Below are 17357 nucleotides of genomic sequence, written 5' to 3' on the forward strand. Positions count from 1 at the left end.
AGTACTTTTATTTTCTGCCTCTCTTCTGTTTTCCCCTCGTTCTCTTCTTTCAGATCTTGGGAGTACTTTTACTTCTGCCTCCCTCCATCTCCCCTGCCTACAACTCTTTTATTTTGAATAGATTGTTTAGTACATCTTGAATAGATATCTATTAAAATTTCTTTGGGGATAAAGTCCTTTGTTTCAAGAGTCCTTATTTATCATGTAAGTTATACATTCTTAGATATTCGGTTATTATCTAAATGTATATTACATGATATAAACTGAAAGATTCGTTGCTTATATTACCCTTTCTCATCATCTTCCCTGTTACCATGTCTCTATTCTGGTTTATTTTTTCTTATTTAGAACCCTTTCTCAATTATTTTTCTCAGTTGGGATAACTGAGAAAATACACTCTCTCAATTCTTGCATATTTGCAATTTTTTTCATGTATCAAAGTGTAAGTTTTGTTGGTATGGAATTCTTTTCTCCTTGTCCCCTGTGAATGTTATTCAACTCTTTCTTTCTCTTTTTTTAAAGTATAACAGATTAGAAGTCCAATGAGGAGCTGATTTTTTATCTTTTATAACTTACTTGCTTTTTATAGCTGGGTGCTTAAATATGATCAGCATCCTTGAACTTTTATCCCTGATACCTTTTAATGTACATTTTCTTTTATTATAATACTCTACTTTTTGCAGTAATAAAATATAATATAAAATTTACCATTTTAACCATTTTTAAGCATACAGTTCAGTGACATTAAGCACAGTAAACATTGTTGTACAACCATCACTGTCATCCATCTCTAGAACTTTTTCATCTTCCCAAACTGAAACTTTGTACCATTAAACAATAACTCCCCCTTCCACAGCCCCATTCAAGCACCATTCTACTTTCTATTTGAATTTGATGACTCTAAATACCTCTTAAAAGTGGAATTATACAGTATTTGACCTTTTGTGACTGTCTTGTTTCACTTAGTGTAATGCCTTCAGGGTTCATCCATGTTACTATGTCAGAATTTCCTTGTTTTTTAAGGCTGAATAATATTCCCTTATATGTTATGTGTGTACCACATTTTGTTTAGCCATTCAACCATCTATGGACATTTGAGTTTGTTTCCACCTTTTGGCTTTTGTGAATATGCTGCTATAAACTTGGGTGTACAAATATATTTTCGAGTCCCTGCTTTCACTTCTTCTGGGTATACACCCAGAAGTAGAATTGCAGATCTTATGGTAATCTGTGTTTAATTGTTTTGAGGAACTGCCATACTATTGTATTTTCCATAGTGGCACCACCATTACACATTTTCATCGGCAGCACACAAAGCTTTTATTTTATCCACATCTGTGCCAATCCTTGTTATTTTCTGTTTCTTGATTATAGCCATTCTAATGGGTGTGATTTTAATATACATTTTTAATCTGTCAGCTTAAAAAAAATCTGTCTCTTATGCTAGGAGGGCTCTGTGACGTTGAACCTGAGAGTAGAGAACTCATAGCACCATGCTTGCTTGGTCTTCTGTTCTTAGAATATTTTATTTTTATAGAATATTTTTAGCCCATTTATATCTGAAATATAAATGACATGAATTCAGTGATTTGCAGTTATACAGGTCTGTATCAGTGTCTTAATCTCAGTTTCCTCATCTGTGAAATGAGGGTCTTTGGTGATTTACTTCCTAGATTGTCTGATTCAGCTGTAGCATCATTCGCATTCTTACAGAATAAAGGTCAGAATTACTGCAAGGCATTTACCAGCCCTCCATAGATAGTGGAAGTCCTCCCTTTCTACCTGTCTTCTCATACATACATGTTAAAGGCCAACAACACAGGTCTACTTATTCCCTAATCATCCTTCATAATCTCTTTTAATTGTTCCTTCTCCCTGATTCTTTCCTCCACTGATTCTAACCTCCCTTCACACTTTGGTTTGGTGGAAGTCTTATTCTAAACTTCAGATAACAGCTGAGATCTCACTTGAAGAAGTCTTCCCAGTTCTCTGTGACCTAAATTAATTTCTAAATTGTTATTCTCATAGACCTTGAATTTTTAGACTTATCACATTATGCCTTTTATTAGAAGGTTGTGTGTGTATGTGATTTTTATATGACCCTTCCCCATAGTTTAATAAGGTTCTACACTGCTGGGACCATATCTTACTCATATTATGACCTTGTGCCTATGTCAGGGCAAGTAAATACTTAGTATATTTTAACTGCATTTGAGCAAGAGTGGAAAAAACGTGTATTGACCAGTAATCAGTTTTGTGGCTTGGTGTTGCTATTTTGTCTAGGAAATGTAATCAACAATATTTTCAGTAGATTTTCTTTGTATTTTATATCTACCTTTTAGGACCAGTGTTTCTTAAGTCAGCAATAAAATTAACTACAGCAGGAACTTCATTAAAGCTACAATTTAGGATATGAAATATGAAAGATTTCTAACTTTACCCTGTACATTTCACATATATCATTAGTCACTGTTAGACACTTTGGTCTTGCTTTATATAATTCAGCGCTGAATGTGTATTTTAATGAGAGAGTTTTTGACATCAACATTTTTAACTTTGGTCTAATTTATAATATTAACTTTGAGTTCATGGAAATAGCTGCCTCTATAGATTATGGTTTGAAACTGCTAATAAGTTCAGTCAGTAATACATGATCTTTAGCTCCTAAACTGTGAATGGTAGATTTCACTTTTTGTTCAGATCTATGTCTGAATTGAAAGGGGTCACAGTGTCTGAATGCTGAATAAAGCAGTAGAATGCTAATCAGAAGATAGAAGTACTAGACTCACTCCATTATTAACTTACACTCTGTTCAGGAATCGACGTGGGTATTGGTGTCTTTTTTAAACTGGTATTAATAGTCTCTGCTACTTGATAGTTTGTGAAGTGCTTCATCACCACCATTTAAAAAATGTTTTAAATTCTTGTAGTGTTTTGAAGTAGTTATCTATTATCCCTGTTTTATAGATGCGGAGATTGAGACTTAGAGAAATTCAGTCACTGAAGATTTGGCTAGCAGTAAAATAAGTAATAGACTTGGAACTAGACCCCATGATTTACCCCACAGTTAAGACTGTTAGCTGAAATCATGCTGTGGTGTGGATTTTGTTTATAGGATTCTACATAAATGCATTGATGTTATTATCAACAAGTTATCTTGAATGTCACTACAGTGTGTGTATATGTATATATTCCATTGCATGTTTAAATCTGTTTCCCTCAGTGGTGTCTGGTAACAGATTAAGCTTCAGGGGTATGATTTTCATTACTTTTTCCAAGTGAATGATTTTGAAAGCTATCAAAAGCATTTTTCTATTTTTAAAATTTTCCTTCAAACCAATGTTTCCTTTCAGAATTACAAAATAATTTTAAAATCATGAGTATCTGATGTTAACTGTTAATCCTTAAGTATATAATTAAAATTTTTGTTCAATACTTGATTAAAAACTATTTCTGAATTTTCTGTCTTTATTCCACAGAATGATAAATAACGCTGATCATCTCTAGAAAAGATATTGATTCACCTCATGTAAAGTATGCTCAGTTCCTTTCCAGTGGTGTAAGTATCTAATTCTTCTCTTAATTTTCATCCTCTCAATTGTTTTAATAAAATTTAAAAATCATTATGATTATGATTCACAAATGACAGCAGGCGTTTGTAGAGTTGAAAGAATTTTTTCATAGTTATGTGGTAAGGAATGAATTTTCAAATCTATCAACTTTTTCTTTTACCATTTGTTTCAAGTTTGAAGTCTAACATTAATTTTCAATTGAACATAAAATTACATATAATTTTAAACTGCTTAATAGCCTAGAAATTTGTGAAACAGATGGCTGGTATTAAATACCTGTGACAAGCAGAATATTGGAAGAATGCTACCTTAATGCTGCCTTTTGTATGCAAACTACTAAACACCTTAGCCATTTTCTTTACCTACTGGGGATGATAATGTAGTTAAGTCTATTAGCTAATGTAGCTGGTAGACTTTCTTTGGAGTCTGGCAAAAAATACAAATTGGATGGTGGTATTATGTAGAGAGTTTTTTTTGTGCTAGGACATGAGCTGTAACCACTAGTTCATATTAAATAGGCCTCTGAATAAAAGTATTCTAGAGTAGATAAAGTATCTATTAGCTCATTAAGTACATCTTTAGAGTCTAGTGCAGAGTGTCTTTAGCGTAAGCATTTTCTAAAATTTGGGTCAACCAATATTTCAATTAAATTCCTTCTGTTTTGGTTGACAGTTCTATAATCCAGTAAGTAGACATTAAGATAGATTTTCCTTGTTGTTTAGGTTTTTTGTTAAACTTTTTTCTTCTCTCATTGGCTTTATCATATATCTAAAAGTCTCAGGAATAGGCCAGGTGGTGTGAACTGTAGCCTGAGTTGCTGCTAAGTAGCTGTGTCCTTGGGAAAGGGAAGGCACTGTGTTTGCTTTGGGCCTGAGTTTCCCTTTTTTAAAAAATACAATTTATTTGTTAATGGCTATTTTCTATAGCCATTAGAATGTAATTAAGCATCATGAGGCCAGGAATTTTTGCCTAATTTGTTCCTTGTTGCATCCTCTCTGCCTTGTACATGATCTGACACACAGGGGTCACTCAATAAGTGTTAGTTGAATGATTTTTGTCTAAATGGTCTCCTGTTCTCTGATTGCACACCTAATTTATATCTCCCTCTGTAAACTTGCATGTTTTTATCAACACTAGGATTTTATTTTCCCAAATGTGTATAAGGTGGCTGTAATTTAAAAATCTCAACCTTAATTAGTGGTAATTTAAAAATAGCTATTAAAGTATGATTGTAAATTGAATATAATCTTATTTTTCTCAAAATCTTTTTATTATGAAAAGAACATTTTTATACTATTATCTGTAGTCATAGTCTCTCTTCTCTGCGTTAGTCAGTTCTGCCATTGGTTTGAATTATAGAATCATTTTACCATACTGTGAAGCTCAATCCCCAGCAAATTTCATTTCTTACTTATTCTCACTCTTGTCATTTTCTTACTTTAAAATTGCCTCTCCTTTGATGGTAATAATAATTGTGTGTGTAATGTGCCATAAATAGTAAGAAGGGCCTTAGTACGTCTTTAGTTGGTTAATATTATGACTGATGCAATAATGTGTTAAATCATCATGGAATAAATACCATATATGACAAACAAAACTAATACATGACTAGACCATATTTTGCCTAGTCATTCTAGATAAAAAGATAAAGACAGCAGTCAAGCTGAAGAAAATGCTGTGTTATCCAATAAGGTCTTATTATCTGTTGATGATTTACAGGTAAGGTAGTTGTGTCATTTTTGCACATATGATTTCAAGATTAATCATTTGTGAATGCTTTAACCTTCATGATTATAGGATTTAGTTTAAGAAAGTATGTTCTGGACCTCGGGCCTTATCCAAGAAGGGTTTACATTTCCAAGTGGGGTAAAATTTATTGTAAAATACGTTTACTATTATGGTCTAGTAGTATGGTCTTTTAGAATGTCAGTTTATGAACTGAGGCATAATTCCTGAATTTAATTGTTCTTTTATGCTTCAGACATTGTCTGTGTTATTACAGTGTCAAAATTCTTCTCACATCATTTTCAATTACTGTTGGCCTGAGTCTGAATTCAGATTAGTAATTTGAAGTGAAAGATGTTCCTTATCCTGTGAACAGTTCTTCTGCTACATAGGAAAATTAATTCAGTTCTTACATGTTATCTTTTTCTGTTATAAAAGAATTGCTGGTATCATGGACTTAGATGACCTTTTTAGGTCATTTTAGCCATAATTTCATGATTATGTGCTTAAACTAGGTGAATTATAAGAAATAAAATTCGAAAATGACAGAATGTGTACCTTGTTTATGTTAATGCCACTGGAATATTGTTCTCAATATCCAAGAAAGCTTCTAATCTTGGCATTTTCTCAGTAAAATATTGTACCTTCAGTGTCATATGCATGATTTGATCCTGCTCATTATGCCACTATCATTCTGCTCTATAGGAGTCATACATTTTATTCTAGCAATTGTAGATCTTTTTACGTAAGGTATATCTTTGTATTAGGGACCTCTCTTGGTGCAAGGCACAGACATCTAATTTAAACAAGGTGAAGCATAAAGGGAAGTTTATGCTCTTACATAACAATATAGCAAGAAGAGCAGGAGTGGACTTCCGTGGTGGTCCAGTGGTTAAGACTCTGCGCTTCCACTGCAGGGGGCACGGGTTCAACCCCTGGTGGGGAAGAAGAGCAGGGATGAGGTAGGGGCTTAGGAATGACTAGAACAAGGGATATGAACACTGTAGAACTTTCCCCTTTGCTCTGCATTTCTTAGTATGCCTGCTTTAGTTTCCTACAAACTAGCTTCTTCTGCATGGTGAGGAATATACCAGACTAACATCTTCCCACAGCTGAGCACAGTTACAGTGACTGTCCATCTTCCTTCTACTCTAACCTGAATATTTTGAGGAGAACAAGGCTTGGTTTCCTTGTGTGCCCACGCTGTTGGCCAGAAGGTAGGGTATTTTGAGTGACATCCCCAAGAACATGTGATTGGAAACAATGAGGCATTCTGTGCAGACAAAATAATAGGTGCCTTCTGTTATATCCTTTTATGACTTTGGATTAAAAATGTTTCCCATAGTCAAGGATCTGAAATAACATAATATTACATTGCTTCAGATACTGTGGAATCTTTAGTTCTGGTAGTTCTAATATAAGCTTTAGGATGGATACTTTTCAGTTAACAGGTTAAATTCTTGTAATTTATTTTAGTTTTATGCTAATATATACAGAGCGCTGTTCCATACAGAGAGACGTTTGAAGAATTATATACAGAATCCTATCTGCTCTGATATAAATGGGATAGGAAAATATCATAATTGATTTTTTTTGTCTGTATAATAAAACAGTCCTTGAAATCTTGTATCTAAACAAGGTCAGTTTATGGTGAATTTTGAAAGTATGAAGACCTTCAAAGCATGAAGTTAGCAATGGACAACTCCATTTTCAAGAGCAAAGAATAACGTACAGAAACCTGAATTTACCAAATCATTAAGTTAAGAGGTAAATTATTTGGATTACTAAAGGGATTTGGCAGCTACTTTAAAAAATTTTTTTATTTTTTATATTTTTGCGGTACGCGGGCCTTTCACCGCTGTGGCCCCTCCTGCCGCGGAGCACAGGCTCCGGACGCGCAGGCCCAGCGGCCATGGCTCACGGGCCCAGTCGCTCCGCGGCACGCGGGATCCTCCCGGACCAGGGCATGAACCCGCGTCCCCCGCATCGGCAGACGGACCCCGAACCACTGCGCCACCAGGGAAGCCCTTGGCAGCTACTTTTAAAAAGAACTTCCTAGGATTAAGAATTAATGTGTTACTAAGCACTTGATAGAAAGGACCAAGGGCTGAGGGTTAAGATAGAAACTAAAGTGTCAAGTGTCTCTTATAAGCCATTAGGAAAATGTTTACACAGCTTTTCAACAAATTTTGAATGTAATATACCTACTGAAAAATGTACAAATCAGTAGTGTACAACTTGGTGAATGTTCACAGCTAATGTACCTATGTAATGTAACTAGCATAGAACAGAACATTACCAACACTGCATAGCATTTTAATAATAGAGCATTTGTGTTAATAAGCAGGGTTCTTTTGACATCAGTTAGGAGAAAAAGTAAATGAGTAACTCTGGTTGAAAGTTTTTTTTTTTCTCTCTCTCCCAACTAGCTGATGGTATGTTATGGGGGGTGTGGGGGAGGGGGTGGCATATGAAGCTAACAAGAAAATTAGCAGAGTACAGTTGTAATTGCCAAAGATTTAGAATAGCTAATAATTGGCAGCCGTCCAGGTGTCCGAAATAGAATGGCTAAACAAAACTGTGGTATATTCCTACAATGAAGTACTATTCAGTAATAAAAAGGAACAAACTGCTGATACATACAACATTGTAGATGAATCTCAAAAACTTTATACTGAAAGAAGCCTTACACAAAAGAGTACATAGAAGTTCCATTTAGATGAGGTTCTGGAACAGACAAAACTAATCTGTCATGGGAAAAAAATCTGAGCAGTGATTGCCTCTGAGGGAAGAGGACAGGGACTGACCAGGAAGGGGCATGAGGGAACTTCCTGGGGTGATGGTAATATTCTGTAACTTCATAGGGGTTTGAATTTCACAGGTGGATGTACTTCTCAGAACTCATAGATGGTAAACATAAGATTTGCATATTTTATTTTATCTAAATTTTACTTCAAGAGAAAAAATACCTGAACAAATACTGAGCTCTAATTAATGATATACATGTGGAAGTATTTAGGGGGAAGTGTACAGATGTCTGTAACTGATTTTGAAATGCATCAAAAGATGAGATGAATAGAGGGATGGATGCATAAAGGAATGGATGGATATGTAGTAAAGCAAGTAAAATGTTAATGGTAAAATCTAGGTCGTTAGTGTATGGGCATTCACTGTAAATTTATTTCAACTTTTCTCTGTGTTTAAAATTTTACATTATAAAACCTTGAAGGAAAAAAACTAGGCAATCAGGAAAGAATGTAATTGTCATGAAAAGAGGACTTTTATGATGAATAGCTTGTCACAAATGAATATTGGAAGAGGGCAAAAGAAAATGTTTATAGGTATAAGGCAGATACTGTGGCCCATGGGCACAAATGACCTGCAGCATGTTATTTTAGGTCCACAAAATGTTTGTTTTTATTTTTAATGAGCCTGTCTCTAAAACTAGAACTGTTTCACATAAAAATTATAGATTTCTGCCTGCTTATTTTAATTTTATTTATTTTAAAATTTTATTTGTTTATTTTTGCCTGCGTTGGGTTCTCTCTAGTTGCTGCCAGTGGGGCTACTCTTTGTTGTGGTGCGCGGGCTCTAGGCATGCGGGCTTCAGTAATTGTGGCATGTGGGCTCTACAGCACAGGTTCAGTAGTTGTGGCACACGGGCTCATTTGCTCCGCGGCATGTGGGATCTTCCTGGACCAGGGATCGAACCTGTATCCCCTGCATTGGGAGGCGGATTCTCAACTGCTGCGCCACCAGGGAAGTCCCGCCTGCTATTTTTAAAAGGACTTAGAAGACAAAGCAGTCATTGCAATAGAATAGAGACTCCAAAGGTAGATACAGATTTTTGTGGAAATTTTGTATATGATAAAGGTGGCATTTCAGACCAGAGGAGAAGAGATGTATTACTCAGTAAAGCATATTGGACAAATGAGCTATCCATTTGGGAAAAGATAAAGCTCAAATCCTTTCACACTCATTAGGTAAATATAAATTCTAGATGGAGCAAAGATCTTAAATATAAAAAACTGTTACTAGAACCACTAGTCCATCAGTAGGTTTTATCTAAGTGGTTTAGGAGATTTAAAAAAGGACAAAAGCCTGTGTCCCATATCATTTGATTCCAGTAAGTCCTGCCATATATTGGAAAGCAGAATGATGCATGCTTTTGGAGTCAGTAAGGTTTAAATCTTTTCTATGTCTTAATCAGACTTGTTTGCAAGCTACAAAAGCATTGTGAGCCTTAGTTTCCTCAACAATCAATCAATCAATATAAAACTTAAAAGAAAAACTACAGAGGGTTGTCATCAGGAACTGAGATTATATTACCTGAAACTCTTGCCCAATGCCTGCCTAGAGTGCATGTTCAATAAATTTTTAGTATAGAGGGATAGAGAAATAGATCTCCAACAGCTTAGGGGAACTGGGCCAGAGCAGAAATTTACCTGGAAAGGATGAGAAAATTCTTTGACATTTATTTCCATCAGCAGGCACTCACTGAGAGCCTGCTGCATGCCATGCAACCTATTCGGCACTAGAACTATAAAAATAAAAATAGAAGAAATTCCTACTTAAAAAAATCTTAAGAAAGTCAGGTTTTATAAGAAAGGAATTCAAGTAGTGAGAATTTTTATGATATTTGACAGCTCCCTTGAACTTAATATTGTTATTGACTCTGAGACGTTTTCTGGTGTGCTACAGTATCTTGTGTTAGTTAAAGGAAGCATAATGGAGAAGCAATTTCCTAAGAAAAATGAATAGTTCAGTATGGCCACAACCACGAAAGATCCATTTCTTGGATAACTATTAAGAGAGAATACATTACAGAGATGAAATACTCATGAAATTGCAAAGTGGTGGGTGAAATGGTGCTTGATAAATTTTTTTGTGTGCCTCTCTTACTTTTCCATTTAAATATTCTTGCTGGTTATTAGTATTTCCTTGGGCTAAGCTTACCAAACTGTTTGTCTACAGTAAATGAAGTCACAGAGTTCCTAGGTCAGTTTTGCTGATAAAAGAAAATATTCCTGTTATTATAATATGATAATAATAATGTCTTAATCATTTTCAGTAAAGAAGTTGATATAGAAATATTTTATCTTCTGTGCATTCTCAATACATAATGATATATTCTTTGGTAGATATTGTAAATAAAGGAACTTAAAAAAAATTTTTTTTGTTTTAGTTTGCTGGAAACCATGTCTCACTATACAGATGAACCCAGATTTACCATAGAGCAGATAGATCTGCTTCAGCGCCTTCGACGTACTGGAATGACTAAACATGAAATTCTCCATGCCTTGGAAACTTTGGACCGTCTTGATCAAGAGCATAGCGACAAGTTTGGAAGAAGGTCCAGCTACGGAGGAAGTTCATATGGGAATACTACCAACAATGTTCCAGCATCTTCCTCTACAGCTACAGCTTCCACACAGACCCAGCATTCTGGAATGTCCCCATCACCTAGCAACAGTTATGATACCTCCCCACAGCCTTGTACTACCAATCAGAATGGGAGGGAGAATAACGAGCGATTATCCACATCCAATGGAAAGATGTCACCAACTCGCTACCATGCAAACAGCATGGGTCAGAGGTCATACAGTTTTGAAGCCTCAGAAGAGGACCTAGATGTAGATGATAAAGTAGAGGAATTAATGAGGTTAGTTCCTTTCTTATTCAGAGTCCTCCAAATGTTTATATTCTTAAGACTGATTTTGAGTAATGAAGCTGTATTTCAGCTCTTTACCTATAAGAACTGTGATGTCCCCTCCCCCTTTAGTGATAAAGAAAAAAATTAAAATTTTTATGTTTTTAATTCAAAAACATTTAATTTTCTTCTCTACTTAAGTTCTTTCTCTTTGCTGCTTGATAAGTCTTTTCCATTCTCTCTGTTATCAAAGCAAAGGTTAGCCTTCTCTTTATGGCTCTAATCACTAACATCTGAATTTTCTGCATTTCTAACAAACACATTATAATCCTTAAATCCATTGTAAGTACTTGTTCTGATAGGATGACTTTATCATGATACGTATACTCTTAATTTTTCCCTCCAACATGCCAATCAACAAAATAATTTTGAGCATCTATTTAAAAAGCAATGTTCTTAAGCAGAAAAATAGACATGGTTTCTACCCCTAAGAAGCTAAAGTTCTAATTTTAGCAATAGATGCCATACACACACACACGCACGCACGCACGCACACACAAATTTAATGTTATCTATTACAAAATAAGTGTAAACACTTAGAGTTTGAAACACTGAGAAAAGAAGTCGAGTTTCAACAGAGGTGATTAGGAGAGGCTTCACCCTGGACCTGGGACATTTTGAGGGCAGCACTGATGTGCTTTCCATTGTTGTGTCTCCAGGATCTAGAACTGTCCTTAGCACATGTTAAGGGCTTAATATGTCAATTGAATGGAGGAATTTGAGCTAAGCTTTAAAGGATAGCTTCTGTTTCGAAATATAGGAGCTTTATTTAAAGTTAAGGGAATGGTAACAGGTAGAAAAGGCAAGACATGATTAGTCTTATAAAAACTGCAGATTGGCTAGATATGGTAATAAGAATAGTATATTAAGAGGCAGTACAGATTTGGGGAAGATTTGAATTCCATATACATAATTTATGTTTAACTTGGTGGAAATTAAAGGAGTTCTTACAGGTCTGTAGGAAAGAGTTGATAAAAGCATTGTTTTCAGTAGATTATCGCTACTGTAGTAGGGAGGAGAGCCTGCAGGTAGATTAGTTACAGTATATATGAAAGAAACCGTAGCAGTAATTTGTGAAATAAAATTATAACCTATAATTATGAGTTGTAGTTCTTCTGTAAGACTTTAGGACTTGAAGATAGTATAATGGTGACTTAATACTGCCATATGGAACATCTATCCTATAGTACCACAAAGGTAAAATATCTTTTGAACAAACTGTCCTGAATTTATTTTTAGGGTGGAACTGCCATATAGGGAATTCTGGGCTAAACGGACTATTGTATCTATTGTGTCAGCCAAAAAGTTCGTTTGGTTAATGAATATGTTGTCCAATAAAGTTTTTGGTGGAAATGAAAAATGTCTTTTATTTTTACTTAAAACCGAATGAACTTTTTGGCCAATCCAATAGATTTCAACGTAATTCCTGTAATGAATAGTTTCATAGAGCAGCTACAGGACCCTATTATTTAAGCTTTGTGAAACTTAAAAATATAAAAGATCAGCTTGGCTTTTAATTCATTTTCACTTGCTTAAACAGCTGGCCAAAGTTTAGATGTTCCTTTTGAATTTAACATCTATATCACTGTCAAGATTAAGAGAGAGGACCATTTGGGCAAATAGAAGTTACTTTAGTAGTTAAAATGTAAGAAGGTTAGCTTTTAATTATGCTAGTAGAGTGGGTATCAACAATAAAATTTGTTAGAATGCTAGCCTGATTTTTGTTGTTGTTGCCGTCGTTAATCAGTTTTAATGAGCTTTAAAAACAATAGTTAGTTCCCAAATGTGTGTTAGCCTAACAAGAAATTTGGGACAAAAGTCCCTGGAAGATTGTCCAGAGTCTAAAACTTGACTATAATGATCTAAAAAATTGACTATTAACTCTAAGGTTATCATAGTGTTGTAGTTCAACTGTGTCCTCAAAATAAACAGAAAACCTATTTAGCCAGGACTAGGGTTTGTAGTTAAATCCAGCAATTACACACATTCAAGTGTCATCATTAGATACATATGTGTTTATAATTGTTATCAGTATTTAATTTACATACATCCTACCTTGTTGCATAGGTAGGATACTTTACGGCTTCTTTCTTAGAACTGCTCCTGTGGTGTCCTCTACTCATGTAGTGGTCTCGTTGACCCTTCTGGCTCTGTGGTCCTCTGCCATTGTGCCCTCACCCACATCTGCACTCTAACTTTGTGCCCACCTCTTGTTTTTCTCAAGTTTGCAAATAGTACCAATCCTTAGGTTTGAGGGAGAAGTTGATTACATGACTGGTTTCACTTTTAATCATTACAACCATGCTGTGTGTGAGGTAGAGCAGAGAAATTGAGATTCACAAAAATTAAGTAATTGACCCAAGAAAACTTAAATATTAAGTGGCAGAGCTGAATTCTAACCCATGTCTTTATTACCAGTGTGTCTGTCGCTGGTATCTGTTGCCTCTGTAAATAAATTTTTCATGTGTGTAGATTTCAGTAAAATTTTAGGAATGGTGGTTAATGTAACTTAAGACAAAGTGTGAAAGCCATAATGGGCTTATCCCCCACTCTTCCCCCACGTGATATTTGCCACGTCAAATCAATCACTTACTAGCCTAATGAGTTTTTATTTGGTAGAATGTTAGAGAAAGTTTTGGTAGTGAATCTTTCTGAGTACCCTGTGCCCACATAGGGCTACACTGCCCTTTGCCCACTCAACACTGTGGTGATATAGTGGGTTGGATTTGGTGGTCTGTAGGTGGGGAGAATGGATCCTTGAATGCCTTCCTGCCTCCTTTTCTACATGTGTCATATGTAATTCACCTCTTGTATGCTTACATTCCCCAACTTCCAGAGCACTCAGCCGTAAGATAGAGCTTTCAAATTTCATAATCCACTGGGTCCACGAACTTAACTCCTAATAATTTCAAGGTATACAAAGGAGGCTTTTTTTTTTTTTTTTGTAAAACTTGATTAATTTGTAACTGTATACCTGATTAGCTTGTTAAGAATCAGAAAGAGAGTAAATGCTACTTTTTCCATTTTTGGATTGATCAGGGTTAAAAAAAAATGAAAGGGAAACTAGAATATGAATTCTCAGCAAATTGTTGAATATAACATTTTAGGAAGCATTTTAAAGCCAGGAGCTAGAATAAAGCCCGATTTTCCATGTTAATATTTTTTAAAAGCATCTGTTAATATATATGTTTATATATAGGTGTATATGTACATCTGCTAATATAATAGTGTGTACCTATTAAAGTGTATCTGTCCTATTGTGTATATATAAAATAACGATTGAAATGAGGCTTAATCAGAATTAATAAACAATGTCATATAAAAGATATTATTCCTAACTACCCACGTACTAAATTTTCATGAGTGTTTAGTATGTTATCTAGGATCCTGAGACTTTCTTCTGAGTTGGTTATCCATATGCCTAGTAATAGCTTATTTACTTGTGTAGGTAGGGATTTATGTTCTATAAGACATAATAATCAGTTACCATGTTGTTCACACAGATAGAATAGCTTTTGTTTTAACATTATCTTTTAAAATTCTAAATTATGCTTTATCTCCATGAGTAGAAATTAAAGTGAAAAGGTTTTTATTCATATGTGAAAGAATTTGTGTGTAATTATATTTTCCCACCTGTGAAATAGTCTGTCTTGGTAGGTATTGCTCCATCTCTGGAAGTCTTTGAGATAGATGTCTACTTTAAAGGGTCCTACAGAATGTGTAGTGTATATCAACTAAGAGAATATGGAAGATCTTAAAGCGTACCACTTTTAAACATTCAGTCTTTAATAGCCTTTGTTCCAGCAAAGGAAATATTACCGTTTTGAGCTAGTATACATAACTCTCTTCCATTCTGTTTTGGGAAGCTTAAACATATTTGATATTAAGAATTTAGAGCTGTTTTATAAATTATCTAGATCAGGTTTTCCATTTTACAACCTTTTATCTTCAACTACAGATTTGTTCATTCATGGAACAAATTAAGCTCTATTATATGCAAACCCCATGATGAATAAGACACAATCTTTGTGCTAAAGGACTTTGTAGGCTAGTAGGAGAGATAAGACCAGATCAGGAGCAACTATAATACAGAATAACATGTAATATATTCGCATGTGAGTAGTATAAACAAAATGGTAAAGTTAGTTATTGGAAGAAAAGATCTTTTTTAGCTCTGAGGATCAGGGAGAACTTCTCTGAATAGGTGGCAATTATTATTATTTTAAGATGTCTTTAAAAAGGGTAATTTCACGAAGAGGCATTACTGAGTGTATGTAAGTGGTTAGATACAAATAGAGTGGTAGCTTATCTTGGAAATAAACTGTAGAGTCAAAGAAAGATCAGCCTACACTTCACTTTTATTCCATAAGGCTGGAGGAGTAGAAATCATGAGAAGTGTGAGATTTTATAAGATAAGGGAGGAAAAGTGGATTCATTCTCCTTAAAGATGCCAAATTTTAGATGAAGAGAGGAAGTAAGGAATAGATGAAAGAGTTAAATTTGGAGTCAATGAAGGAGTTTTCACACCAGGAAATTGGTGACTTCACAGGGTACAGTGTGGACAACATTAGGAGAGGCAGGTCGTTAAAGAAGGTGGAATGAGTGAGGGGGAATATGTGAAAGTTTAAAGAACAAATTTAACCCAGTAGACTGGAAGTTTTTGAAATACATAAGAGAACTGGACACAGTGAAAGTTAAATGCTGTTACTATTTGAAAATACCTAGTGTAACCAACCAAATGACACAACACTTGTATCTAAATTGACTGTATAGAAGTCTTTTCATGGTGCTTTAAAATACCCAGTGCAGATGTTTACTTCAGTCTTACATACTTAGAGCAGATCGTTTGTTTATTCTTTTCCTGGGATTCTTTCCAGGGTATTATAAAATAATAGTCATTGTTTATGTAGTGCTTTTACAGTTTCAAAAAGTTTTACATTGAAGAATTTAAAAATTTTTTATACTATATACACACACACATTTGATATTAAACTTTGTTTAAATTTAATTTCACTGCTTGGAGAAAAATCTTAAAAGGCTTGTGGTGGGGGGTATTAATGTTCTCATTTTACCAGATGATGCAACCAGCTTTATTAAATGACTTGCCCAAGCACACTCTTATCTTTTAAGTTTTATGTTTTTCTTCAACTTGAAAAAGCTTCTCTCTGGTAAAGCAGTTGAGTAAAGCGGTTTTTTTGGTTTTTTTAAAACTCATTGTGGGTGCTTAGAAACTTGCCAAGGATCTAAAAATATAGTCTCTGAGAGAGGGTAAGTGAACTGCTGCTCTCTTGCAGACTTTTTGGGGTTCCTTCTGTCTTGCTGCAGTCCTTGGTAATATCATACTGCAGGGCTGTGAATAATTCACAAACCGGATATGCCCTACTGGAATATTGCGTGTTATCTCCTCTTTGTGACTTAGTCTTTAGGTGAAATTGATTTTAAATAAATTGATTTAAATTCCAATTTAAATCAGTAATCAAGAAAATACCATTTAATCATTTTCCCCACAGAAGCACATTTTTATTTAACCTTAATAGATAGTCTCTTAAACTCAGTTTTCATTTTCCTAGAGGGACATTCTATACATTGAAATGCAATGCTTTATTTAAATTTTTTCAGGTTAATTTTGCATCTGTATCAGAAACCAAATGATTTGGTTGTTTTATTTACATAAGCCAATTGAAATAGATACTGCTGAAGTTTATCTTGCTCTACTGATTGTTGATGGATATTTGACAGCCATATGATAATGTAGACAGTTATTTTGTTTGACATTAAAATGTATTTCTTTGTGCCTTTTTCTTTCAGATACATAATTTTTAAATGAGAATGATACTTTTCAAAGAATCAAATATAAATAAACATTGTGGAAGGAATCTAGGGAGTATCTAGATCAGTATGAGAAATTTCAAATATTGGATTAGGCAGTGGCCTCTTTCATTTCTTTCTTTGGGAATCTTTTTGATTAGGATTTCCAGCCAGTAGATGAGGAGTAGACTGGAGCTCCAGGTTGGAAGCTGTCCCTACTATCACTTCTCTGCTCTTTTCCAGAATTCCTCAAAGGGAGCATGGAATTCACCAACAGAGTGTACAGCTCCTCCTCAGCAAAGGACTGCAAATCTGCTCTGAGTGAATCACAGCTGATTCTTAGGGGATAGGATACTTTCTTTCCTTGTTCCAAATAATCTGTAGAGAGACTTGAACTCCTATAAGGAGTCTGTGGATCATTCACAAAATGATTGGTAAAGATGTCATGATCCCTTTGTCTCAGATCAGGGGTTCACAAACTTTTTCTGTAAAGGGTTAGATGGAAAACATTTTAGACTTCGTGGCCAAGAGGCAAAGTCGAT

At 34.8% G+C, this 17357-nt stretch overlaps 1 protein-coding gene across 5 annotated transcripts in view; it reads left to right on the forward strand.

The window, feature by feature from the left end:
* HMBOX1 (homeobox containing 1) overlaps window positions 1-17357 on the forward strand; it is a 175732-nt gene that overhangs the window by 80399 nt on the left and 77976 nt on the right. For all 5 annotated transcript variants that reach the window (XR_009541698.1, XM_060155777.1, XM_060155778.1 and 2 more), the window contains exons 2-3: window positions 3480-3559; window positions 10483-10959. Coding sequence is in view for 4 of the 5 variants with exons in the window: in XM_060155777.1 (XP_060011760.1) it covers window positions 3537-3559; window positions 10483-10959 (500 nt within the window). In the remaining variant the exon portion in view is untranslated. The remainder of the gene's footprint in view (window positions 1-3479; window positions 3560-10482; window positions 10960-17357) is intronic.

The sequence above is a fragment of the Lagenorhynchus albirostris genome, chromosome 7 (genome assembly GCF_949774975.1).
Source record: "Lagenorhynchus albirostris chromosome 7, mLagAlb1.1, whole genome shotgun sequence".
Lineage (NCBI taxonomy): Eukaryota > Metazoa > Chordata > Mammalia > Artiodactyla > Delphinidae > Lagenorhynchus > Lagenorhynchus albirostris.